Raw genomic sequence first — 27,571 nt, forward strand, 5'->3', positions numbered from 1 at the left:
TTTTTAGAGACCTCCATACTGCTTTCCATAGTGGCCACCCCAGTTTGCAATCCCATCAGCAGTGTACAAGGATTCCCTTTTCTCCACATCCTCGCCAACACTTGTTATGTCTTGTCTTGTTGATAGTCGCCATTCTGACTGATGTGAAGTGATATCTCATTGAGGTTTTAATTTACATTTCCCTGATGATTAGTGATGTGGAGCATCTCTTCATGTGCCTGATGACCATCTCCATGTCTTCTTTGGAAAAATGCCTATTCATATCCTTTGCCCATATTTTAATTGGACTACTCCGTTTTTTGATGTTGAGTTGTATGCGTTCTTTATATGTTTTGGATATTAGCCCCTTATCAGACATACTACTTGCAGACATCTTCTCCCATACAGTAGGTTGCTTTTTCATTTTATTGATGGTTTCCTTTGCTGTAGGGGAGATTTTTTTTTCCCCCTTACCTAGGAAGACAGATCCAAAAAAAATTATGAATGCTGATGTTTAAGAGTGTACTGTCTATGTTTTCTTCTAGGAGTTTTGTGGCTTCAGGTCTTATATTTAGGTCTTTAATCCATTTTTAATATTTTTGTATGTGGTATAAGACATGATCCAGATTTATTCTTTTGCAAATAGCTGTCCAGTTTTCCCAGCACCACTTATTGAAGAGACTGTCTTTTCCTATTGTATGTTCTTGACTCCTTTGTCATAGGTTAATTGACCATATAGGCCTGGGCTCTCTGTTCTGGTCCATTCGTTTAAGTATCTGTTTTTGTGCAGGTACCATACTGTTTTGATTACTGTAGCTTTGTAGTATAGTTTGAAACTAGGCGTGTGGTACCAACAGCTTTGTTCTTCTTTCTCAGCATCGCTTTAGTTAGAAAGGCTCTGCTTAAGGAGTAGCCAGAACCCAAGAATTCAGGATAATCTTCCCATCTCAAGGTCCATGACCTTCAATCTACAAACTCTCTTTTGCCATATAGGTTATGAATTCACAGCTGCCAGGGATGTGGACATCTTTGGGAAGGCCATTGTCCTGTGGACCCCACAGGCCTTCAGGGAGGAGCCATTCAAGTGGATTTGAGGAGATTTTCTCCAAACCCATCCATGAAGCTTGTTAGCAGTCCCAACTACTTCTAAGTATATTATACCTACCCTCCCTCCCCTTTTCTGCCCTTTCTGTTAATCTAGGATAGAGTGGACAAGAGACAAGAACTGATGGGTTTACAGATGTACACATACACACACATATGTATGGATACACACACGTGTACATGTATCTCCTCCCTTGAGTTCAGGTTGAAAGTGGTCATCGAATGCCCCAGGAGGCCCCTGTTAAGCTAGCTTCCCCTTCCCAGTTTACATAGCTGGTTGTTACTACAGCTCTGTTGCTGCTGATTTGTGATCCTGATCCACTGTCACTTCCATATCTTAGCTATTGTAAAAAGTGCTGCTATGAACATAGGGGTGCATATGTCTTTTTGAATCTGAGAAGTTGTATTCTTTGGGTATATTCCAAGAAGTGGGATTCCAGGGTCAAATGGTATTTCTATTTTTAGTTTCTGGAGGAACCTCCATATTGCTTTCCACAATGGTTGAACTAGTTTCCATTCCCACCAGCAGTGTAGGAGGGTTCCCCTTTCTCCACATCCTCACCAACATTTGTTGTTCTTAGTCTTTTCGATGCTGGCTGTCCTTACTGGTGTGAGGTGATATCTCATTGTGGTTTTAATTTGCATTTCCCTGATGATTAGTGATGTGGAGCATCTTTTCATGCGTCTGTTGGTCATCTGAATTTCTTCTTTGGAGAACCATCTCTTCATATCCTCTGCCCATTTGTTAATTGGGTTATTTGCTTTTTGGGTGTTGAGGTGTGTAAGTTCTTTATATATTTTGGATGTTAACCCCTTGTCAGATATGTCATTTACAAATATATTCTCCCATACTGTAGGATGCCTTTTTGTTTTGTTGATGATGTCCTTTGCCTTACAAAAACTTTTTAGTTTGATGTAGTCCCATGAGTTCATTTTTGCTTTTGTTTTTCTTTCTTGAGGAGATGGGTTCAGGAAGAAATTGCTCATGCTTATATTCAGGAGATGTTTGCCTATGTTGTCTTCTAAGAGTTTTATGATTTCATGACTTACGTTCAAGTTTTTAATCCATTTCGGGTTTACTTTTGTGTATGGGGTTAAACAATAATCCAGTTTCATTCTCTTGCTTGTAGCTGTCCAGTTTTGCCAACACCAGCTGTTGAAGAGGCTGTCATTTCCCCACTGCATGTCCATGGCTCCTTTATTATATATTAATTCACCATATATGGTTGGGTTTATATCTGGGCTCTCTAGTCTGTTCCATTGGTCTATGGGTCTGTTCTTATGCCAATACCAAATTGTCTTGATTACTGTGGCTTTGTAGTAGAGCTTGAAGTTGGGGAGTGTAATTCTCCCTGCTTTATTCTTCCTTCTCAGGATTGCTTTGGCTATTCGAAGTCTTTTGTGGTTCCATATGAATTTTAGGATGATTTTCCCTAGTTTGTTGAAGAATGCTGTTGGTATTTTGATAGGAATTACATTGAATCTATAGATTGCTTTAGGCAGGATGGCCATTTTGACAATATGAATTCTTCCTATCCATGAGCATGGGATGTGTTTCCATTTATTGGTATCTTCTTTAATTTCTCCATGAGTGTCTTGTAGTTTTCAGAGTATAGGTCTTACACTTCCTTGGTTAGGTTTATTCCTAGGTATTTTATTCTTTTTGATGCAATTGTGAATGTAATTGTTTTCCTGATTTCTCTCTCTGCTAGTTCATTGTTAGTGTATAGGAAAGCCACAGATTTCTGTATATTAATTTTGTATCCTGCAACTTCGCTGAATTCAGATATTAGATCTAGTAGTTTTGGAGTGGATTCTTTAGGGTTTTTTATGTACAATATCATGTCATCCTGATCCACTGTCATGCTGGGCTTCTGCCTGAAAAAAGATGACCTGAAACCGAAGCCACAGTGTCCCAGGGCAGCTGCTCCAACAAACATAAAGACTCTGATAAAACCACCCCTTTCTCTCCCAGAGAAAATGGAGAACAAAGAACAAGAATCCGGAGGAAGCTGAGCAAAGCTGTCCAGCAGGGAAGAGATGAGCAGTTGGGAGTGTCCCCAAACTGGATCTTCTTTATTCTTTTTAGAAGTAGTGGAGGATTTCAGGAACATCAGCCACACCCATGCATAAAACTGAGGTGCGGGGCTTTTTAATCACAAGGCATATAAATTTCTGTGTGCCACTAATGCTTCTCCCCAAACAATGTCATCTGATGGGGTATCTTCTGTTTGAAATACATGCTTCGGGGAAGAATCCCTCCAATTAGTCTATTAAGAAGTGTTGAGTTCTGATTTGTTATAAATTTGTATTCCAGAAGAAAAACTAGGCTTTAGGTTCTACTGGGTTGTGATTTATTTTTGAAAAAATATCAAGCTCTGGTTATCAGTGATAATATACATATGATAAGTAAAGCTGGGTCCCATCAAGATACCTGTTCAGTATTTTTAGCTCCTGCCTTTCCTCTGGACACCTGTGTGGCTTTGGAGGTGGCTTGGGGATGGCTGGCAGAAGCCTCTGAGGGGTGGCCTTCAGCTCACTGAGAAAGGCATGCTAAACACTGGGCGACCCAAGGATGGCATGGCCTGGGGAAGCTCCAGGATCACAGGGACCGAGGTGTTGGAAGAGGATGGCTCCTGCATGGGGGTGTGGTGGGAGATTCTAGCATCAGATCCATGTTAATCTCAATACCCCTAAGCTCCCCTCCATGGCTGAGGCCCTGAGAGTTTGGGAGTCACTGAGGCAGTTGATCGACAGTAGATGAGACTGATCGGTGACCTTTCACACTCATAAAGCTGTTCTCTGATCGATGGCAGTGCAGTCCACCGCTGTCCTCTCTGGACGTTCAGTCTGTGCAGAGCAAGAATCTGAAAAGCACCAAGGTCCTAAAACAAGCAGGTTTCCCAGCTGAACTGCCTGAGCACAGGACTGGAGTCCAGTATATCCTCTGCAAGTGGCCCCTGAAGAGTGTTCTTGGGCAAGAAAATAACTTATATTTAAGATTTTTCAATGGCCTCCAATCTAATCTCCTGACCATGAAATGAAAGTATTTTGATGAGAAAGAAAGGCACAGGCAAAGGCTCTCACAGGGATTTACTCAGTAAAATATCCAACTGAAAACATTGTCTTTGATGAAGAGAAAGATTAGAAACAAAGTGGCTAATTAACAACTGGCCCAGACACCTTAAGGGGACACAACTAAGGGGAAGGTTGACAAACTAAGAGCTCCTCATCAGGCCCACATGAAACAGCAGGACTTTAGGAGAAAAGAGTCAACCAGCTCATTCAGTAGGTAAGCCAAGATGGGATGGTTTCTGGATGCAGAGCACAGCAGACTGGGTGGAGAAGGTGGGGTGCCACTGGTGGCTGTGTGTAGGGGGAGTGGGGGAGGTTCCTGGCTTGGTGGACTCAGCCAGGCCTTCCCAGTCTGCACCCCAGCCCTCCCGTAGTGAAGAGCGGGAAGGATGCTTCCCTGGCAAGAGCACTTCCGCCCCAGAGCCCCTGGCCTGTGCCCCCTCCTGTCCCCTGTGCACCTGCCACTGCCTTCCCCTGACCCCCTGTGACCAGAAGCCATTCCTCCCTTCATGTCCACACATCAGAGGAGCAGAGCAGTGGGGCGTGGGCCTCTGGGGCCAGTGGGCAGCAGGGTGGCCGCCTGGAGCCTTGGATTTGCAGAAACCCCCCTGGCCTTCCCTAGGGAGGGAGACCAGAGGGTAGTCTCAGAAATGACGACACTGGGCCTTGAGTCCACACAGCCAGGCAGTTCCACAAGGGACGTCCACTCAGCATCTGTTTCCTTCGAAACCATTTCACTGAACACCCACCACTTGCAAAACCTGCTGTAGTTACAAAGTCAAGAATGATTGGCCTGCTCAGACTTTTGAAGCACGGTAGATCAAAGGCCAGTGCCCAGGGGCAGAGTGATCCATTCTTCTCCTGAATGAACATCTGTTGGTGCCAAGAGCTGGGCTATGACTGGTCTCATAAGTCTTAAATGCCATCAAATGTCACAGAGAGCACTTGGGTGGGGTCGGGAGTTCCGGAAGGAAGCTGCGCAGGGGGCAGGGGACTCTAGAAAGGCTGTGGCAGGTGCTTGAGCATGGGGCTTGGAAAGATGGGTGAGGTTCTAGCAGGGGCCTTGGAGTGGAAGGGCCCCAGGCAAGGCCAGCAACCTGAGCAGGGCCTGGCGGGCGTCAGGGGGTGTAGGGGAGAGCAGGCCACCTGCAGGGCCGGAGATGGGCTTGGCTTCATTCATCCCCTCAGGTTCATAGGGAGCTGCCACCCGGAGCTGGGGTGGTCCCTCTCATCAGGCTTCTGCCCTAATCGTGCGTGGGAGCACACAGATGCACATAAAGGATCACACACACCGTGGGCAAAAGGTGGTCACTGTGATGGCTAAGCCCTAAAAGGCGTGGGGATGGGTGGTCAGGAGCCATTGCTCCCAGGAAGGGGCTCCTCAAAGCAGGAATACTGGTGAAGGAGTGGACGCCTTCCTCCCCTGGCTACTGGGGACCAGCTGAGATTTAGGGCTTCATCAGACCTGTTTTTTGTTGTTCAGTTTTTAAGAATACTCATCTTATATCAGGGAATGCAATCGAGTGAAGTAGTGAGATGTTTGCAGAGGTAAAGCCCCCACAACTGAAATCAGTGACAAGGGCACAGTTCACCTGGTAGTTAGGCAGTCATACCACTAGGCCTGGGGTGGAGGAGGGGCATGGAGAGGTCAGAGGTAACCCTGAGGGCTCAACCCTGGGAGGGGTTGGGAGAGAGGTGCAGCGGAAAAGGGAGGGAGCTGGTGCTGGTCTGGGGGAAATGAGTTCTGCTTGAGATACACTGATGGACAGAATCTAGAGATGACAGCCAGGCGCTCCGCAGCAGCCCCGAGGATACTGTGTGGTGCCTTGTGTGAAATAAGGAAGGAGGAAAAGGATGGTGAGCTTGACAGAGATAGTGTCACAGCCTCATGGGAAATGTTACGGGTCACACAGTGTCTGGGAGCCACGTGGCCGTGCCTCATCCTTGCAGACTTGGAGGCTTTGGACAAGGAACTGAAGAAACAGCCCAGAGAGGGGAGGTCCAGCCCATCAGCAGTCATCTCAGGGTAATGGCCAATTAAAAGGATTATAGTCCTTTTTAATCATGACTTATTGTTCAGCACTCCCAAAATGAAGAGTTTCCAGTGGTTGGTAAATCAAATGATAAATGATTATACTTGTGTGGAGGCCTTTGCCACAAAGCCTTTGTATATCCAATTTGCATTCATTTTGAGGCAAACTGTCTAAAAGGCACCAATGGGCTAATGGGCATCTTTCAGTTTTAATGGAATTTAGAGGAAGGCTTGGCATTGGCCCTATGCCCTCAGAAAGAAGGGGCACCACATGACTGGAGGGAGAAATCACAAAGACAGCACAGGCCTTTGCCAGTCCTCGACTTCCAGGGCCCGTCCACCCTGATACCTGCTGACCCTCAGAGGGACCCCAGAATAGAGTCAGGGCCAGCATCCTTAGGGCTTCTCGGCTGGCCCTGCATTAAGGGGTTAAACAGTCCCAATTTATGCTCATCAGTGTAGCCAGAACTAGAGCCCACTCTGTCCAACCAGCCCCTCTTTCCACCCCGGGAACTGAGATTCTTCCCCACTTCCCCTAGCCAGTCTGATGAGGGAATTTAGTGAAGAATAAGCATCAGATGATGTCTCATAAGATCGCAGGAGGTTGTCTGGTTTTTAAAATCACCCAAGGAATACAGGAACCTATTCTCATTGTAAAAATATTCATAGTCAGAAATGTAAATGAAAAGGAAATGCTGCTCTTGGCATGTGATCATTCTGTGGGAATCCTTGTCTGTTCTTGTGGGTCTTTCCCAGTGATTTTCTGAGAGTTTGAATACATACGTGTGCATACACCTGCCAGTGTACAGTTGGGGGCCTTCTTCTGCCTAAAAAGGATCGTGTTCCTTGCATTGTTCTACAGTTTAATTTTTAAATATTTCCTGGAGATATTTCCACATCAACATGTAGATCTACCTCATTCTTTTTTTTCAACTGCTTAATAGAATTCCAGAGCACAGATGAATCATAGTGTGTTCTATTAATGAATATTTAGATTTCTTAATATTTTACTGCTCAAAAAGTGAGGGAGTGAATTTTCTTGTGTGTATCTCTTTGTGCACAAGTGTTAGTATTCCTGTAGGATTGACAACTAGATATGGAATCACAGAGTTGAAAGTTAAGCATGATTTAAAGTTGATTGACAGGCCAAATTGTCCCCTAAGAGATGGCAGCAATCTACCCTCCTGTTTACTCACACCTTTCCCCACACCCCATGTTATCAATACTGTGATTTTTGCCAGTGTGATGGGGAGAAAAAATTCATTGTGTGAATTTCCATTTTCTGGATAATAACCAGACTTTTATAATAATACACACTTCTGTGTTTGTTGGCTTTTTATTTTCCTTACCATAATGTGCCCATTTATGCTCCTTGTCTATTTTTAATTGGGTTGTTTGTTCTTTTTTTATTAACATGGTCTTTCTGAGTTCTCAGTAATCTTTTATCTTTCACCAGTATTTTTCTCCAACTTGCCACTTACCTTTTAACTTTACTTTTTTTTAATATAAATATGTTTAACTTACTAACAAACTCAATCTATAAATCTTACACTACTTGGTTCCTGGGTTTTGTGCCTTATATCGTCACCCCAAAAGTGTATGAATATTTCCTTTACTTTCCTCTAATACCTTTATATTTTATTTCTTAAGTTTGGCACAGCAGTTTATCTGTATAATTTTGTGTGTGTGGTGTGAGCTACAGTTCTGACTTTATTTTTTCCAAATGATTAGTCAAGTGTCCCAGTAGCACTTACTGTTGCAGTCTAGCCATTCTCAAACTTTTTGGTCTCAGGACTCCTTTACACTCTGAAGAATTATTGAGAACCCCAAGGAGTTTCTGTTTATGTTGACTCTATCTGTTTCTATGCATTGTGTTTGAAATTAAAATTGAGAAGGTTTTGAAATGCAGGTGCTCATCCGATTCGTGTTGAGAGTGAGGATCTCACTCTCGCATCTTGCAGCCTCTCAAAGAAGCCACCGTACAATAGAATAAGGGCAGAACTGGGAAGCAATGTTTTGGTGTTGATAGGAAGATAGTTCCAACCGGGAGGATTCCCTGAAAGGATCTTGGGGGCCCTAAGGGTCCACAGGCCACACTCTGAGACCATCCAGTCTGTTCTCCCACCACTAGTTGGCAGAGCCTTAATCCCATAAGGCCACAGGTCTGTTTCAAACGCTTCTCTCGTGTTCCTGACCTTGTTTTGTTTACTGAAAGAGTCTTCTCCTACCCCACCCCCATGAAGTTCTTTTTCAAAATTCTTACCTGTTCCTGCACCTCTTCTCTTCCTGATGAGTTTTAGAGTCCATTTGTCTCATTCCTTTATTATTATTTTTTTTTGGTTTGGTTTGGGTTACCTTTTATTCACTATTCCATGTGACAATTCCAACATATGTTATTCAAGCTAGAAACCTGATCACTAATCATTTGATTCCCTTATTTGATCATGGGCAAGTTCCAAGAGTCTCTGAAGGTAGGGTTTTGGTATGGAAATTCCATATGTACAAAGATTGGTTTCAGTTCGTGAGGTTAAATGTAATATTATGTAAGTCCCTTCAAGTATGATGATTTTCTTTGGAAATTCACTATATTGTGCTTTGAGTGCCTTGTCTATCATATGAAATAACTTTGTAAAACACATTAATTCAAATCTGGGTGTCACCACCAGGAAAAAAAAAACTTTTTGAGGACAAAAATTCTACAGGTTCATTTTTGTTGAGGAACCAGGTCCTAGTGAGTTGAAAAAGACCTTCTCAACAAAGAACCTGCCATTTGAAACATTAAATACTAATTCCTCCTTGAAAACATTACATTGTGAAAAAGCAGATACAAAAAGCCACATATTATATGATCCCATTTACATGAAATATCCAGAATAAGTAAATCCATAGAGACAGATAGATTACTAGTTGTGAGGGGCTAAAGGGAGGAAAGAATGGGGAGTAATCATTAATAGGTACAAGGTTTCTTTTTAGGGTAATGAAAATATTCTGGAATTAGACAGTGGTAGCTGTACAACCTTGTGAATATATTAACAACCACTGAATTATATGCTTTATGTAAATTAAAAATAATATAAAGAAATCTAGTTCTAAATTCTGTTTAAATTTCTGCATCAAATGCCATTTCAAGACTTTTTGTGACAGAAAAATCTAAGTGACACTGAAAAACACACATCTATTTCTGTTATCTATAGAAGCCAAAGGGGAACCCTCAAACTTCCTTGTGGAAACTTTATTTATTTTTTTTGAGAGGGCATCTCTCATATTTATTGATCAAATGGTTGTTAACAACAATAAAATTCTGTATAGGGGAGTCAATGCTCAATGCACAATCATTAATCCACCCCCAGCCTACTTCTCATCAGTCTCCAATCTTCTGAAGCATAACGAACAAGTTCTTACATGGTGAACAAATTCTTACATAGTGAATAAGTTCTTACATGGTGAACAGTACAAGGGCAGTCATCACAAAAACTTTCGGTTTTGATCACTCATTATGAACTATATACAATCAGGTCAACTATGAATATTCGTTTGATTTTTATACTTGATTTATATGTGAATCCCACATTTCTCCCTTTATTATTATTATTATTTTTTTAATAAAATGCTGAAGTGGTAGGTAGATGCAAGATAAAGGTAGAAAACATAGTTTAGTGTTGTAAGAGAGCAAATGTAGATGACCAGGTGTGTGCCTGTAGATTATGTGTTAATCCAAGCTAGACAAGGGCAATAATACATCCACGGATGCAGAAGATTTCTCTCAAAACAGGGGGGGTGAGGTTCTAAGCCTCACCTCTGTTGATCCCCAATTTCTCACCTGATGGCCCCCCTGAGACTGTGCCTGTCTTAGGTTGTTCCTCCCTTGAGGAATCTTACCCATCTCTGGCTAACCAGTCATCTTCCAGGGCCATACAGGGAAATGTAAAGTTGGTAAGTGAGAGAGAAGCCATATTGTTTGAAAAGGTTAGCTTTTTACTTCTTTGCAGATTTATGCCCTGTGGCTTTTGTGCCCAGCATTTGTCTTGAGGTATCTTTACCACTTGGAGGAATTATGATACTCGGTGAATTCGATATGAGGCACGAATTCTATTTAAGGGTTGTACTTAGGAAGGAAGAAGAAAAGCTATAGAGGTAGCAGATGGAAGAAAACATGGGAAGATTGATTATTTCTTTGACATATCTTCTTGTAGAGTAACTTAAGCATGTATAGGTTTTAAACTACTAATTAAATTGCACACACACATTAACATAATAGGAATACAGTTACATAACCAAAGCAGATCTATAATTACCGGCCATCTCCAGTGAAGCCAAGAAAACCAGTTAGGCACCCTAGGCATTTGTGAAAATTTGTCTATGATATAATGGATATTGTCCAACTACTGTACTTGAACAGTCTGAGAGAAATCAGACAAATTAAAACAACCCATTCCTGGGAACTGTTCACATCCCATATGTTCTTTTAACAGTAGATAGTCTGTAGTCATAAGATTTTGGAGCGCTACAACTTGCACTTCTCCTAATTCTTGGTTGAGTTCCAACAGTACAGATCCAGTCAAATTTGTTGTTTTACTGTATGCACAGGCCAGCTTAGATATCTCCTTCTTCATTCCAATGGCAAGTCCAGGAACCTGTGGGATGCATGCAGCTACAACTGCAGCATTGCCTGGATCTTTGTTGAGGTTTTTTGATGATCATCTTCTGGTATGTCTCTTCCAGAGAGTGCTGATATTGGAAGTTCTTCTTCATATCGTATCTTAGTTCATTTTCTGGGTAGCCAAATTAGGCTTTGATCCTCTGTACAAACACAAACAGACCCTTTGCCCATACTTTGATATGCCCTTTATACCATTGTGTAGAACTCATTGGAGGTCACCACACAGGAACTGCTTTTTTTTTTTTAAGAGAAAGGAATATTATCAGAAATGTGTACATCCATAGCCGATCATCTGACACCCTTTAAGAGATCAAAATTAAGGATATTTAAAGCATGCATTAATCATTGATTTACAGTTAGTTTTATCCTATCAGGGAGTAATCCCCCTTCTCTTTCTTTTTTTTTTTGTTTCTTTAATCTACACTTACATGAAGAATATTATGTTTACTAGGCTCTCCCCTATACCAGGTCCCCCCTATAAACTCCTTTACAGTCACTGTCCATCAGCATAGCAAAATGTTGTAGAATCACTACTTGTCTTCTCTGTCTTGTACAGCCCTCCCCTTTATCCCACCCCCATGCATGCTAATCTTAATACTGCCCTTCTTCTTCCCCTCCCCTGATCCTTCCCTACCCACCCATCCTCTCCAGTCCCTTTCCCTTTGGTACCTGTTAGTCCATTCTTGGGTTCTGTGATTCCACTGCTGTTTGTTCCTTCAGTTTTTCCTTTGTTCTTATACTCCACAGATGAGTGAAATCATTTGGTATTGCTCTTTCTCCACTTGGCTTATTTCACTGAGCATAATACCCTCCAGGTCCATCCATGTTGCTGCAAATGGTAGGATTTGCCCTCTTCTTATGGCTGAGTAGTATTCCATTGTGTATATGTACCACATCTTCTTTATCCATTCATCTACCGATGGACATTTAGGTTGCTTCCAATTCTTGGCTATTGTAAATAGTGCTGCGATAAACATAGGGGTGCATCTGTCTTTCTCAAACTAGATTGCTGCGTTCTTAGGGTAAATTCCTAGGAGTGGAATTCCTGGGTCAAATGGTAAGTCTGTTTTGAGCATTTTGATGAACCTCCATACTGCTTTCCACAATGGTTGAACTAATTTACATTCCCACCAGCAGTGTAGGAGGGTTCCCCTTTCTCCACAGCCTCGCCAACATTTGTTGTTGTTTGTCTTTTGGATGGCAGCCATCCTTACTGGTGTGAGGTGATACCTCATTGTAGTTTTAATTTGCATTTCTCTGATAATTAGCAATGTGGAGCATCTTTTCATGTGTCTGTTGGCCATCAGTATTTCTTTTTTGGAGAACTGTCTGTTCAGTTCCTCTGCCCATTTTTTAATTGGATTATTTGATTTTTGTTTGTTGAGGTGTGTGAGCTCTTTATATATTTTGGACGTCAAGCCTTTATCGGATCTGTCATTTACAAATATATTCTCCCATACTGTAGGGTTCCTTTTTGTTCTATTGATGGTGTCTTTTGCTGTACAGAAGCTTTTCAGCTTAATATAGTCCCACTTGTTCATTTTTGCTGTTGTTTTCCTTGCCCGGGGAGATATGTTCAAGAAGATGTCACTCATGTTTATGTCTAAGAGGTTTTTGCCTATGTTTTTTTCCACGAGTTTAATGGTTTCATGACTTACATTCAGGTCTTTGATCCATTTTGAATTTACTTTTGTATATGGGGTTAGACAATGGTCCAGTTTCATTCTCCTACATGTAGCTGTCCAGTTTTGCCAGCACCATCTGTTGAAGAGACTGTCATTTTGCCATTGTATGTCCATGGCTCCTTTATCAAATATTAATTGACCATATATGTTTGGGTTAATGTCTGGAGTCTCTAGCCCGTTCCACTGGTCTGTGGCTCTGTTCTTGTGCCAGTACCAAATTGTCTTGATTACTATGGCTTTATAGTAGAGCTTGAAATTGGGGAGTGAGAACCCCCCTACTTTATTCTTCTTTCTCAGGATTGCTTTGGCTATTCGGGGTCTTTGGTGTTTCCATATGAATTTTTGAATTATTTGTTCCAGTTCATTGAAGAATGTTGCTGGTAGTTTGATAGGGATTGGATCAAATCTGTATATTGCTTTGGGCAGGATGGCCATTTTAATGATATTGATTCTTCCTAGCCACGAGCATGGGATGAGTTTCCATTTGTTAGTGTCTCCTTTAATTTCTCTTAAGAGTGACTTGTAGTTTTCAGAGTATAGGTCATTCACTTCTTTGGTTAGGTTTATTCCTAGGTATTTTATTCTTTTTGATGCAACTGTGAGTGGAATTGTTTTCCTGATTTCTCTTTCTATTGGTTCATTGTTAGTGTATAGGAAAGCTACAGATTTCTGTGTGTTAATTTTGTATCCTGCAACTTTGCTGTATTCCGATATCAGTTCTAGTAGTTTTGGGGTGGAGTCTTTAGAGTTTTTTATGTACAATATCATGACATCTGCAAATAGTGACAGTTTAACTTCTTCTTTACCAATCTGGATTCCTTGTATTTCTTTGTTTTATCTGATTGCTGTGGCTAGGACCTCCAGTACTATGTTAAATAACAATGGGGAGAGTGGGCATCCCTGTCTAGTTCCCGATCTCAGAGGAAAAGCTTTCAGCTTCTCACTGTTCAGTATAATATTGGCTGTGGGTTTATGATATATGGCCTTTATTATGTTGAGGAACTTGCCCTCTATTCCCATTTTGCTGAGAGTTTTTATCATGAATGGATGTTGAATTTTGTCAAATGCTTTTTCAGCATCTATGGGGATGATCATGTGGTTTTTGTCTTTCTTTTTGTTGATGTGGTGGGTGATGTTGATGGATTTTCGAATGTTGTACCATCCTTGCATCCCTGGGATGAATTCCACTTGGTCATGGTGTATGATCCTTTTGATATACTTTTGAATTCGGTTTGCTAATATTTTATTAAGTATTTTTGCATCTACATTCATCAGGGATATTGCTCTGTAATTTTCTTTTTTGGTGGGGTCTTTGCCTGGTTTTGGTATTAGGGTGATGTTGGCTTCATAGAATGAGTTTGGGAGTATTCCCTCCTCTTCTATTTTTTGGAAAACTTTAAGGAGAATGGGTATTATGTCTTCTCTGTGTGTCTGATAAAATTCCGAGGTAAATCCGTCCAGCCCGGGCATTTTGTTCTTGGGTAGTTTTTTGATTACCATTTCAATTTCTTTGCTCATAATTGGTTTGTTTAACTTTTGTGTTTCTTCCTTGGTCAGTCTTAGAAGGTTGTATTTTTCTAGGAAGTTGTCCATTTCTTCTAGGTTTTCCAGCTGGTTGACGTATAGGTTTTCATAGTAGTCTTTAATAATTCTTTGTATTTCTGTGGGGTCTGTTGTGATTTTTCCATTCTCATTTCTGATTCTGTTGATTTGTGTTGATTCTCTTTTTCTCTTAGTAAGTTTGGCTAGAGGCTTATCTATTTTGTTTATTTTCTCAAAGAACCATCTCTTGGTTTCATTGATTTTTGCTATTGGTTGATTCTTCTCAATTTTGTTTATTTCTTCTCTGATCTTTATTATGTCCCTCCTTCTGCTGACTTCAGGCCTCATTTGTTCTTCTTTTTCCAATTTCGATAATTGTGATGTTAGACTATTCATTTGGGATTGTTCTTCCTTCTTCATGTGTGCCTGGATCGCTATATACTTTCCTCTTAGGACTATTTTCACTGCGTCCCACAGAAGTTGGGGTTTTGTGTTGTTGTCATTTGTTTCTATATATTCCTTGATCTCTATTTTAATTTGTTCGTTGATCCATTGATTATTTAGGAGCATGTTGTTAAGCCTCTATGTGTTTGTGAGCCTTTTTGTTTTCTTTGTAGAATTTATTTCTACTTTTATACCTTTGTGGTCTGAAAAATTGGTTGGTAGAATTTCAATATTTTGGATTTTGCTGAGGCTCTTTTTGTGGGCTAGTATGTGGTCTATTCTGTAGAATGTTCCATGTGCACTTGAGAAGAATGTATATCCTGTTGCTTTTGGATGTAGAGTTCTGTAGTTGTCTATTAGGTCCATCTGCTCTATTGTGTTGTTCAGTGCTGGAGTGTCCTTACTTATTTTCTGCCCGGTGGATCTATCTTTTGGGGTGAGTGGTGTGTTGAGATCTCCTAAAATGAATGCATTGCAGTCTATTTCCCCCTTTAGTTCTGTTAGTATTTGTTTCACTTATGCTGGTGCTCCTGTGTTGGGTGCATATATATTTAGAATGGTTATATCCTCTTGTTGGACTGAGCCCTTTATCATTATGTAGTGTCCTTCTTTATCTCTTGTTACTTTCTTTGTTTTGAAGTCTATTTTGTCTGATATTAGTACTGTAACCCCTGCTTTCTTCTCGCTGTTGTTTGCCTGAAATATGTTTTTCCATCCCTTGATTTTTAGTCCGTACATGTCTTTGGGTTTGAGGTGAGTCTCTTGTAAGCAGCATATGGATGGGTCTTGCTTTTTTATCCATTCTATTACTCTGTGTCTTTTGATTGGTGCATTCAGTCCATTTACATTTAGGGTGACTATTGAAAGATATGTACTTATTGCCATTGCAGGCTTTAAATTCGTGGTTACCAAAGGTTCAAGGTTATCCTCTTTAGTATCTTACCGCCTAACTTAGCTCGCTTATTGAGCTGTTATATCCACTGTCTGGAGATTCTTTTCTTCTCTCCCTTCTTATTCCTCCTCCTCCATTCTTCAGATGTTGGGTGTTTTGTTCTGTGCTCTTTCTAGGAGTGCTTCCATCTAGAGCAGTCCCTGTAAGATGCCCTGTAGAGGTGGTTTGTGGGAAGCAAATTTCCTCAGCTTTTGCTTGTCTGGAAATTGTTTAATCCCACCATCATATTTAAATGATAGTCATGCTGGATACAGTATCCTTGGTTCAAGGCCCTTCTATTTCATTGCATTAAATATATCATGCCATTCTCTTCTGGCCTGTAGGGTTTCTGTCGAGAAGTCTGATGTTAGCCTGATGGGTTTTTCTTTATAAGTGACCTTTTTCTCTCTAGCTGCCTTTAAAACTCTTTCCTTGTCCTTGATCTTTGTCATTTTAATTATTATGTGTCCTGGTGTTGTCCTCCTTGGATCCTTTCTGTTGGGGGTTCTGTGTATTTCCGTGGTCTGTTCGATTATTTCCTCCCCCAGTTTGGGGAAGTTTTCAGCAATTATTTCTTCCAAGATACTTTTCATCCCTTTTCCTCTCTCTTCTTCTTCTGGTACCCCTATAATATGGATATTGTTCCTTTTGGATTGGTCACACAGTTCTCTTAATATTGTTTCATTCCTGGAGATCCTTTTATCTCTCTCTATGTCAGCTTCTATGCGTTCCTGTTCTCTGGTTTCAATTCCATCAATGGCCTCTTGCATCTTTTCCATTCTGCTTATAAATCCTTCCAGAGTTTGTTTCATTTCTGTGATCTCCTTTCTGGCATCTGTGATCTCCCTCCAGACTTATCCCATTTCTCTTGCATATTTCTCTGCATCTCTGTCAGCATGTTTATGATTTTTATTTTGAATTCTTTGTCAGGAAGACTGGTTAGGTCTGTCTCCTTCTCAGGTGTCTCTGTGATCTTGGTTTGCCTGTAATTTTGTCTTTTCATGGTGATAGGAATAGTTTGTAGAGCTGGGACTAGTGACGGCTGGAAGAACTTCCCTTCTTGTTGGTTTGTGGCCTTCCTCTCCTGGGAGAATAGCGACGTCTAGTGGCTTGTGCTGGGTAGCTGCGCACAGACAGGGCTTCTGCTTCCTGCTGGGCTGCTATGGAGTTTATCTCCACTTTAGCTGTGGGCGTGGCCTGGCTCTGGCTGCTGCTCCAAAGTGGTGGAGTTGCGTTGGAGTGGGAGTGGCTGGGAGGCTATTTATCTCCGTAAGGGGCCTCCGTGCTCCCTGCAGCCCAGGGGATTAGAATGCCCAGAGATCCCCGGATTCCCTACCTCTGGACTAAGTGTCCCGCCCTGCCCCTTTAAAACTTCCAAAAAGCACCTGCCAAAACAAAACAACGACCACAAAAAAAAAAAAAAAAAATGGCCGCTCGTTTTTCTTTATTCTCCAGCACCAGCCTCAGGCACCCACTCACCGGACTTGCTGCCCTGTTTCCCTAGTATTGGGGTCCCTGTCCCTTTACGACTTCCAAAAAGCACTCACCACAACAAAACAACAACAACAACAACAAAAAGATGGCCGCTCGCTTTTCTTTTGTCCTCTGGCGCCAGCCTCTGGTACCTGCTCACCATTCTTGCTGCCCTGTTTCCCTAGTATCCAGGGCCCCGCGCATACACTGTGTCTGCGCTCTGGTCCGGATGGCTGGGGCTGGGTGTTCAGCAGTCCTGGGCTCCTTCTCCCTCCCGCTCAGACCTCTCTCCTCCCACCGGGAGCTGGGGGGAGGGGCACTCGGGACCCGCCGGGCCGGGGTTTGTATCTTACCCCCTTTGCGAGGTGCTGGGTTCTCACAGGTGTGGATGTGGTCTGGATGTTGTCCTGTGTCCTCTGGTCCCTATTTTAGGAAGAGTTGTCTTTGTTATATTTTCATAGATATATGTGGTTTTGGGAGATTTCCGCTGCTCTATTCACACCGCCATCCTGGCTCCACCCATCTCATTCCTTTTTAAAAATTCCGGTGGGAATTTTGATTGGAGCTGCAGTGACTTCATAGATTAATTTGGGACAGCTTTTCACCTTTATTACCTGGTATAAAGGAATGTAGGGGAAAAGGGTTCAAGAGGCTGGCAGATCATGGTAAGATGATCCAGTCGGAAGGGTCTGAATGACTTCATCTTCCGTGTCTGTCATGTAGCAGTCCCCGCCCCTGACACAGGGACGGCCACGCAGGTGGCGGAGGCTCAACCTGCATCTGTGGACTGTAGGGTCATCTAATTGATCAGGAAAATATGCTGACAAGTTCCTGAGACTAAACATCTAAAGGCATGAAATGCTGATGTGACACTCAATCGAGAGAACAAAGGGAAATATCCCTGACATCTGCTCTATCAGAGCTCATCCTGTAAGAGCATTGACTATTATACTGTAATTTTTACAAAGAAAAGAAGAAATGGTTACCAACAACATCTGTTTCTTCTATTGTAAACACCAGAACCCAATACAGAGACCTGAAGCAGAATAAATGTGGGAGGACTGGGGGACCACAGAGAAGTGCCCCTCAACACCGGGCAACACTCAGGGCCTCCTAAGCCTGGGGCTTATGAAGGGAAGGGCCTGAGACAGAGCCTGGACTTAGCATTCCCTGGCCTTCTGGAATCTGGAGGATTTGGGTAGAGGAAACCCACATGAAATACAGATTTAAAAAAAAAATAAACTATTACCTGGATTTGGCACTTGGCAAAAAATCCTGTTGCCAGCCTGATGCCTGGAATGTGGAAAGATGGGCAATGACATATAAACAGAGACAGCTCTTCGCCCGGTGGAGGCTCGAGGGCTATAGGACTGATGAACAGGGTTGGATGTCACAGTCAGTCTCAGCCTCACTGCTGTGAGCTCTGAGGTCCCAGATTATGTCCCTCATGTGACACTGCCATGCCTTGGGGACTTGAGGAGGGTTCTTTCTCTCCTAGATGTCTGGAGACCAAGTCCTAGGTCTGTATAATTCCTACCTGTATAATTAAGGAATTAAAATAAATCAGGACATCTTGGCATCCACGCATGTACATGGAAAGGCATCAGGGGATTTTTTAGACCTGAAAGTGTAAGAAAAAATGTATTTGTGTGCATTTTTTCTAAGAAGAGAGTAGGAACCCAAAAAGGTTAAAAACTTTTGGTTCCACGATCTCTCACGTTTTATGATCCTCCAGATAGTGAGGTGCCCTCCGCATTCTGCCCACACTCTTTCCATGTCCCTGCAAGGCCTGCTTCCCTTGCTTACCTTCCCCTGGGCAAACAAAGCCCACTCCTTTTGGGCGGGGACCTCATCCTTCCCCACCCTCTTCTGTCCCAAGCACAGGGCTGGGAGCGCAGCAGCCCTCTGGGATCACAAGGAAACTCCGGGCAGGGATGTCTGCCCCCAGAGTGTCTCGGTAGTTCTGTAGCATCTAGTGAGGACCTCAATGTGCATCTTAGTCTAGGGGCTGCAGGGGGATTTAGAGCCACACCCTGGCCACAGGGGGCTCCCTGCCTTTTTGGAGGGTGGAGGGAGACAGACAAAGGCTGTCAGTGCTAACTGCTATAATTTGGAACCCATCTCAGATGCAATAAACATCCAATTGCTTTTGAAATTGGCTCCTAGAGGAGTTGGCATATTTCCTCTCATTTCTCTTCTTAAAAATATCAGTAAATGGGTTATGATACATTTCAGAGAAATTTATATTTCTTAAACTTGTTATGGCATAGATATTCTCAACATCTACTATCAAGTCAGGAAGAGGAATGTGTTGTTCAGATATGTGTCCCTCAGTCTGAGAATGAGTTTGAAGGGAAAATGACTACTTCAGCTGCCATCAGTTCCCAAGTCCCTGAAACAAGAGGGTCCCCTCCAGCCCCAGCAGAGGTTGCAGGCTGCCTAGAGCTACCTGTCTGCCCCTCAGCAAGAACAGGGGAAGGAGCCAACTCACGCTTTCCTGATGTATTGGTGGAGCCTCACTTCCAGGATTCAAACCTAGCTCTGCTATTTCTTAAGCAAATTACTAACTACTTTCTGCCGTAGTTTCCCTGTTGGTTAAGTGGGAATTGCACTTCTCATGGGATTGGGCTGAGGATTGAGTTAATCCACATGAAGCCTTTGGAACAGTACCTGACACACAGCCAGAGACGCCAGTCATTGTTACGAATGGTGATGATTTCTTCAGACATACTGTGGGAGCAGCAGCTGCTGTGAGGGGCAGAAAGGGAAGTGGGCTGCAACCTACCTTAAATTCATGTGATTTTGACACAGCTGTGAGCTAGCAGCGAAACCATGTTCTGCTATTTTTAAACTGTTTCTGGAGCACATAAGATACTAATATAGAAAACTGAACTTTTTTTGGTGTTACAAACCTTTAAAATTCCACGTCCTCTGGTAACAATGCTTTCTTTTGGGGGTAATAGTTGTTAAGTAGCATTGCAAATGGAACAGCAGCCAGAAAGTGGGCAGCAGCCCCTTAACGTGCCTTGATCTTCCTCTGCTTTTACATCTGCTAGTTTTACACCATTCACACGTAGGATGGTATGTGTCTTTTGACCTCACCATCGTTCTACCTGGATTGTAAACTTTTGGTGACATCTAAGTATTTCTGAGATAGAAGTTCAGCCCTGCATGTATTATTCAGTAAATAAATCTTTTGCATCTCTTCCTTATTCTTGGTTCCACCCTTGACCATTTCCTGTTTCTGTTTCTCGTGTCATCTCCTCGTTGGTCTTTTGATCTCGTCTTTTCCTTCCCACTTGTGCAGATCCATTGCCAATGTCACCTCCCTCTCCACAACCTAGTTTTCCTCTACTCAGTCTTCCCACTGCTTACCTCCTTATTTTCCCTGGTCTCCATTCACCTCTGCTTTCAGACCACTGTGGGCATGACTCGCTGTCTTGCCAATGGGTTTCAGCCCCAGGCAAGTTCAATATGGATTCAATGAGACCAAAGAAATGACATGGGACATTCTTGGGGTGAAAGGGTTTATACCCAACTTCATTCCCACAGTGGCAGGTCAATCACTAGAATCCCATCCACTCAGAGCGAGTCTGCATGCAGCAGGCCAGTCTCTGCCTCTGGGCGTCTCTGCCCACACAGCCGTCAGTCTCTGTCCTCGGTGCTGCCACCCCTCCAGTCTTGTCTCTGCTCTCCTGCAGCCTTGTCCCCGTGTCACCCAAGGCACTCTATATAGAGTCAATAATGATGTATTGCCCACACATGTGTAGTGAGCTAGCCGACCAGGGCCAGGTGAGAATCCCAGCCACCAGAACCTTCACTCTATCCACACTCACACATGGGTTGCCTCTCCAGTCTGTCCTCTCTGTGGTCGGGGTATGGTAGGACCAGGGCTATCTGTGAGCCCTGACCTGTGGAAAGGGGATTGAGAGGACCGTCTTTGCTGCAGGGGCCACCGTCTGTGTGTCCTTGTGTGCACTTGAGGCCTCCCCCCATAGCCACAGGCCCACCGGGGTAAAGTGGGAGAAATGAAGGGGCTGCCCACACCAGAGGCAGCTTTTGTGCATCTCTTCCCCCACCAATCCTCCCTGCACATCCACACGAACCCACTTCTCCCAAACACCATCCTGATTTCCTGTTCTCGAGATTGAGCTGCTCCTCTCTTTGCTCAGCCCCATCCTCCTGGGGGAGTAGGCAGGGCCAGCTCGCAGCACCCTGCGCTGGTGATCTGTCAGACCCTGGCCCCTCTGGCTGTTTTCATTAGCTGGCTGGCAGAGGAACACTCTTCTCTTCATATGTCCTTTTAGTTTCAGGGTGGTGCTTTTCTAAAAGCTTGAGGTAGAAAAGTAAAGCATTTTTCTACATCTCCAAGAGCAGACACAGTGTTTTATCCTGATGTTGAAAGTCAGCGGCATACACAACAAAACAGCACCCTGTTTCGGAATCTGCTCCAGGTGCTCTGACAATGGCATTTGTTAATAATGATGAGGCAGATCTTGCACTGCACTGAATAATGCATCCACTTCTCTGGTCTAATGGTGAATTACATTCCAATCTGAAAAAAATCAATGGTGATGTATTACAGTACGATCTACGGCTTCCACCCCTGGAAGCCTTAGGAAAGTATGAGTATTTACTCTGTCTGGCCTGTAATTTATCGATGGGGTTTGCATGATGTATATTTAAACTTTCAAGCCTGTGATGAATGTCTTTTTTCCTGAGAAACATCTGTATCTTGTAAATAGAATTTTATAAACATTTGTGGGACAGAAAAATTCTCTAATCTTTTCAAATTGCCACGCTCTTGGTTAAGTTATCACATCTATTGAATAATGCCACGCCTGTTCTCCTTTTGTTAGAGCACATCTTGTAGAATCCTAGACTTCCTGTCACTCAATGTCTGGTGCGCCTCCGGGTTTCCCAGTTGCTCACAAATAGCTGAGAACAGCCTTATATGTCGGATTGGCTGAGGAGCCGGGAAAAGGTCCTCTAAGTAAAAATACCTCTCACTGTAATGCCACTCCACAAAATGTCCCCACTGGTTCAGAGGCCCACCCACAGGTCAGGGTGGGCAGGCACCAGTGGGTGAAAGGGCCATCCAGGGACAGAGAAAGCCATGGAAATAGATCCCACACCTGCAGCCATAGGTGCCCAGTCAGCCCAACACACAACTGTTGCTAATGTGACAAATTACTCACAGCCTTAACTTCCATCCAGGAGAGAAATCTGTTGGGACACAGTCCTCAGCATTCAGAAGCCAAAACTAGAGTCAGAGACTGAAGTGATATCTGGTACCAGGTCCTTCCATCCAAGGCTTGGGTGCTGCCAACTCCGGCCTGCGTGCAGCCTGGCTTCGCCATGTCACTGCACAGTAAGCAGCGGGGAAAAGGTGATGGCTGGTGGGCAGGGCGTCAGAGGAACTACGTCCCAAGAGCAGACCCATGGAAAAGTAAACAAGCGACATTCAGGGAGCCCACTGGCCGTTGACTGAGCAGGAGTAGGTGCAGGGCACAGAGAAAGGGGCGAAGCGCCTGCTTTGAAGGCCTCCCCCTGGCTAGGGAGAGGCCTAGACAGCTGCCGGAGGCTGGAGGGAGAGCCTGTGGGTGTCGCCTGTCCAAACCTCATTCCTTCCCAGCTCCTGGGGGACACCGAGCTTTCCCGCCCTCCCTGTTGGCCTCCTTGACTCCAGGTCACCGTGCTGGAGGCTGTGGTGTGCTTCTTCTCCGTCTGGTCTATTGTCGGGCTCTCGGGTTTCCACACGTACCTGATCAGCTCCAACCAGACGACAAATGAAGACGTAAGTTCCTGGCAGCATGGGGCCTGGGGTGTGCCCGGGGGTTCAGCAGTGGAGGGGAAGAGGAGAGAAGGGTTTGGGGCCAGGCTCTTCCTCACTCCCTGCTCCAGACGTGGGCCCTTGGGAGCAAATGTGCCACGGAAGGATTTTGCTCCATCAGGGTCCGTGTTTCTCCCATGGGATTCTCAGAATTACCTCTTTTTCTGCCCATGTCAGTTAGATAATGAGATCCACCAAGTGACACACAAGTCCAAGCCCTGAGGACAGTCTGTTCTCTTCCTTTTTGATAATTGTGTGAGCAACTTGTCCCACCTCCCCAGAGAGAGACCCTAGCAGGCAGACAGCCCAGAGAGAGTGCACGTGTTTGCCTTTCATAGTGAATGGCTCCATTTCTTTTTTGGAGATCGCCCTGACCCACACTTTAACTTTTTGTCCAGGATTATACTAGGTGGACAGGAGGTAGAAAAAGGGGAAATGTAATGTCAGAAAATGTTGCTTCATAACATTTTTGCTCTGAATATTTAGGTTCTGACAGAAGGCTATCCCAGTACATAAATTAAGTGTCTCAGAATCAGATTGCTTTAAAGGCTTGATGAAATTGGTGCCAGTGAGATCCATGAGTTAAGAGAATATTAATACAGTTATTTGTATTTGGTAATATGAATATTAGAATTTGCAAAATTATTTTGGCAACATTATAAGGCTGAATTCAGGCAGGCTAAAAATTGGCAATTAACTTTTGGCAACCATTCATTTAGTTACTACTTAGCACACTAAATCTGAGTATGAAAATAATTTCCCCTGGCTGTGTGAGCTGGCCTTTTAGTATTATATAATAGAAATGAGATTATTATCCCCAGAGAGTGTGACTTTCTCCCTAATATGCATGACCTGCTGTTAGAGGATATTTCCAAGTTTGGGGCAGATCCTAGTTTTCTTTGAGGAAAGTATCTCAGCTTCTCCTGCTGACGAAATGGGCAAAGCTGATTCACATTCTTCGTGGGCTTCTCGGGGCCCAGTTCCCCTACACTGTGGCATTGGCCTAAAGGATGTTGTGTTAAGCGAGTATTCTGTTCTTTCAGATTAAAGGATCTTGGTCAAATAAAAGGGGTAAAGAAAATTACAATCCCTACAGCTATGGAAATATCTTTACAAATTGCTGTGTTGCCCTGTGTGGGCCCATCTCTCCAAGGTAAGATTCAGAAAGCGTCACGCTCTTTCACAGCTCTTGGGAAAGTAAACACCTTAGCTGTATTAGCACAGGTAGAGGCCTCACCGCTGCTGGTAAATGCAGCCACACACCCCAGGTGACCACCGGGTCAGTGCTCGGCTTCACCACAGAGGCACGGTCCCAGTAAAACAGAGATTGGGCTCTGTTGTGCTACACTTGGCACTATTTTGGTTCTTCTACTGAATTTGTGCCAAACTTGGGGGGAATTCCCCTAAGGGTCAAAACAGGGCAACTGAGGCATGTGGCACCCTTAATTATTGAATGATGTTGAGTATCGGAGATGAGCAGCAGACAGTGCAGGGAGAAGGCGGAACTCTCACTTGCAGCAGGCAGGCGGGGCTGCGCCCTGGGAGCAGGGGTGGGAGCGGGGAGGGGGCGTGTGTCTTTGCTCCTCCCTCCTGCCACCTTCTTAGCCCTCTCCTCTCTCCGCCTTGTCTCACCCACCCACCCTGTGCCCGTAAGGGCCAGGGCTCTACACCAGCCTCCCAGCCAGGCCTGTGCGATGAGCAATCTCCCTCACCTCAGATGGGCTGAGAACCACCTATGTGCCTAGAATTGTATGCCTGAATTGCCGCCAGCATATTCTTAAACAGTGTAATGATGCGCTCATCAGAGAGAAAGTGTGTGTCTACATGTGTCTTGTGAGAGCTATGGACTGTGATTGCAAAGAGCCACATTCCGCCCCCTGCATGGTGTCCCTGGAGGGATGGGCAGCAGCAGGGTGGGATGGCCAGGTCCTCATACAGTGGGAGGGGGTTCCTCATGCAAGTCTGGCAGGAGGAATGGAAAATTGGAAAGACAGAAAGTCCCAACGTGTGGTCAGGGTCAGGCTAGTGCTGTGGTCCAACCAATCATAAGAATTCACCTGGCCATTATTGCTGAGCATGTGCTGTGTGGCCCTGATAGAGGAGAGTGTGCAGTGTAATGGGTGATACACCCATTACTCTTGGCAAGTCTGCACAGTCAAGGAGGGTCTGTGATAGAGAATGGGGTGCAGGTGCCTGGGGCACCTGGGAGGGCTTCCCAGTGGAGGGGCCTAGGTTGTGAATTGTTCTAAAGGATGAGTAGGAACTGTGGGAGCAGACAGAAGAACAGCATGTGCAAAAGCCCTGCAGTGAGGGAGAGCATGACTGTCAGAGAGGAATAGAAGTTCATGCGCCAGAGTGAGGGGGCTTGGAGGTGCAGGAGGTGAGATGGGGGGAGCACAGCCAGATCAGGAGGGGCTCTTAGGCCACGGTGAGGGCTAGAAGGCTTGGCCGCATGTCCTAGTCTTGGGTGTATGACGAGTTCATTAAACAGAACGTTAATGCGTAGGAAGCAGGCCGAGAACACCTTTATTTTTCTCCCTGCTGTCCCTTCAGACTCTCCTGGCGGCCCAGTTCTTTTTCTGCTACTGGATGAGATCCCTGAAAGTCACATAGTTTCTCCTGTCACTTAAAAAAAAAAAGTCTCAGGGCACTTCCATGTCCTCAGGCACAGCGTCAGTTTAGTGACCCGGAGCTGTAAGTGCTTCGGGAGGAAACTCTAACACCCCTTCACCTCTGCCCCGGGGGGATTTCAGCACAGCTTTTGTGGGGATACAGTTCAGGCCCCATGTCTGCACTGGCTCCCTCCTGGAGCACCACGTCTGGCCCCCGCTGGCCGCCCCCAGGAGCTTTCAGACAGATGGTCTGCAGCCCCTCGTTCTCATCATCCGCACGCACAGGGGTCGCCCTCCTCCGGGGCCGCCTCCGTGCACTGCTCCGACGGCCTCGTGTGCCTCGCGAGGGGTGCGGCCCTGCCCTGCCTGGGGCCCAGGGCTCCTTGGGGCTCCTTGGTTGATGGGGGTTCTGGTTGCTCGCTGTTGCCTCTCAGCCTCTGGGGATCTGACTGAGCCTGCAGCGGAGGCAGTCCCATTTCGAGATCCCATCACAAGTACTTTTTATGGGCTTGTTACTCCATCTCTGGAAGGCACGAAGGTGGCCATCGTAGAGATACCTCCCGTTGTCTGAAGGCCGAACTGACAAGTGGGGGTGCGCCACCCTCAGGAGCGGGGAGCACGTGGCCCGGGATCGCAGAAGCTGCCAGGAGGGCGGCCTGAGCCCCACAGGGCGGGAGGCCGTGCAGGGAGCACCCACTTACCAGCCCAGCCTCCTGTTGCCCTCTGCCGTTCTGCCTTAAACCCAGCGTCACCCCTGAGCCTTCATCAGGGAGAGAAAAGGCAACTCTTTTGACGACAAAGTGAAGCTTCCCCGCCCCCCTTTACCTGGCCTGCAGTGCCATAGAGTCTGGAAAAGATGTCTCTGTGACATTCAGCAAACTTGTCCATAGGAGACAAAGGACCCATTTGTATTCATTCAATCAACGAGCATTGGCTCAGCACCCCGTGGGTATCAGTTGTGGGCACAGTGATCAGAAGGCCCAGTCCTTGCCCTTGCAGAGCTGGCACTCCATGACCGAGGCCAGCGTGGAAACAGACAGAGCCAGCAGGATGCGATACGGGTGTCCAGGGCGGTCCGAGAGTGCAGCGGAGGTCCCGGCTCCTCTGGCATGGGCCAGGTGCTGGGGGCTGTGAAGAGGAAGGCTGCCTCGGGAGCCGGCAGACAGAGGATGGTCTGCAGTCACATGACGGCAGACGCAGAGCGACTGGCCCGCAAAGGGGATCCCCTGCAGGGCTGAGAAAGCCGGACAGGGACAGGAGCAGAGGCTGGGAACTTTGAACCTGGCCATGAAGAGGATAGTGGAGAGCAAGGAGAAGTGACTTTAGGCAAGAAAAAGCCAGAGCTTGAACAAAACAGAGATGGCAGAGCACAGAGCGCCTACCAGGCTTGACTGGGCTTCTGTGTACATGCTGCGGGCGGGCACGTAGCAGGTACCCACACACATGCTGAAGGAATGAGCCGAGGAAAAGCATGGGTGTGCGCTGAAGGCTGGGGAGGAAAGCTGGGGCGGAAAGCTGGGGCAAGTGTGTGAGGCCGGAAGGCCAAGCCTGGAAGTCTGGACTCTGCTTGTAGGTGACGGAGCAACTCAGAGCTGTGCAGGCAGGCAGGGCCCGTGACAAGGACTAACACTGGTGGTGGGGTGGGTCATGGGTGGGAGGGGAGATGCTGGTGGCGGTGAGGCCAGCGGGTGAGCTGGGAGACATGGCAGTCTGCAGCAGGTGGCAGGGATGGCAGAGGCTGCAGGCATTTTTAAGGGAGAAAGTGACAGACTGGCTCTCAGTGCACATGAAGGTGAGTAGAGGTGTATTCCAAGGGCCTGAGCTGGGGCCAGGTGCAGAGAGAGGGAGCCCCAAAATGGAAATTAAAATAGTGTTGATGGCGCCTGGCTTTTCATTCAGTCTTCCTCCTGTGTTTTTTTTGTTTTCTCTTGTAGCCTAATCGACAGAAGAGGGTACATCCAGCCTGACACCCCACAGCCAGCTGCACCCTCCAATGGGATGGCCGCGTATGGGGCCACACAGTCGCAGAGTGACATGGTAGGAGCCGCCTGCAGCAGGGCCAGGCTCCTGCACAGGCTTCCCCTGGCTTCTCTGTCCGCTAACCCTATAACACACAGCAGCCTCCCTGGGACACCCACTGACCCTGACTGAAGGGTTGAGTGAGGGAAAGGAGGTGGTGAATTAAGGCTACATCCAGCGAA

The 27,571-nt window shown here is 45.2% G+C and overlaps 1 protein-coding gene across 4 annotated transcripts in view; it reads left to right on the forward strand.

Annotated features, from left to right (window-relative positions):
- The window catches only part of ZDHHC14 (zDHHC palmitoyltransferase 14), a 255,031-nt gene that overhangs the window by 206,023 nt on the left and 21,437 nt on the right, over positions 1 to 27,571 (forward strand). For all 4 annotated transcript variants that reach the window (XM_017657073.3, XM_017657074.3, XM_037023546.2 and 1 more), the window contains 3 exons: positions 22,620 to 22,722; positions 23,802 to 23,911; positions 27,305 to 27,407. In XM_017657073.3, the coding sequence (XP_017512562.1) occupies positions 22,620 to 22,722; positions 23,802 to 23,911; positions 27,305 to 27,407 (316 nt within the window). The remainder of the gene's footprint in view (positions 1 to 22,619; positions 22,723 to 23,801; positions 23,912 to 27,304; positions 27,408 to 27,571) is intronic.

This window comes from Manis javanica, chromosome 13 (genome assembly GCF_040802235.1).
Source record: "Manis javanica isolate MJ-LG chromosome 13, MJ_LKY, whole genome shotgun sequence".
Taxonomy (NCBI): domain Eukaryota; kingdom Metazoa; phylum Chordata; class Mammalia; order Pholidota; family Manidae; genus Manis; species Manis javanica.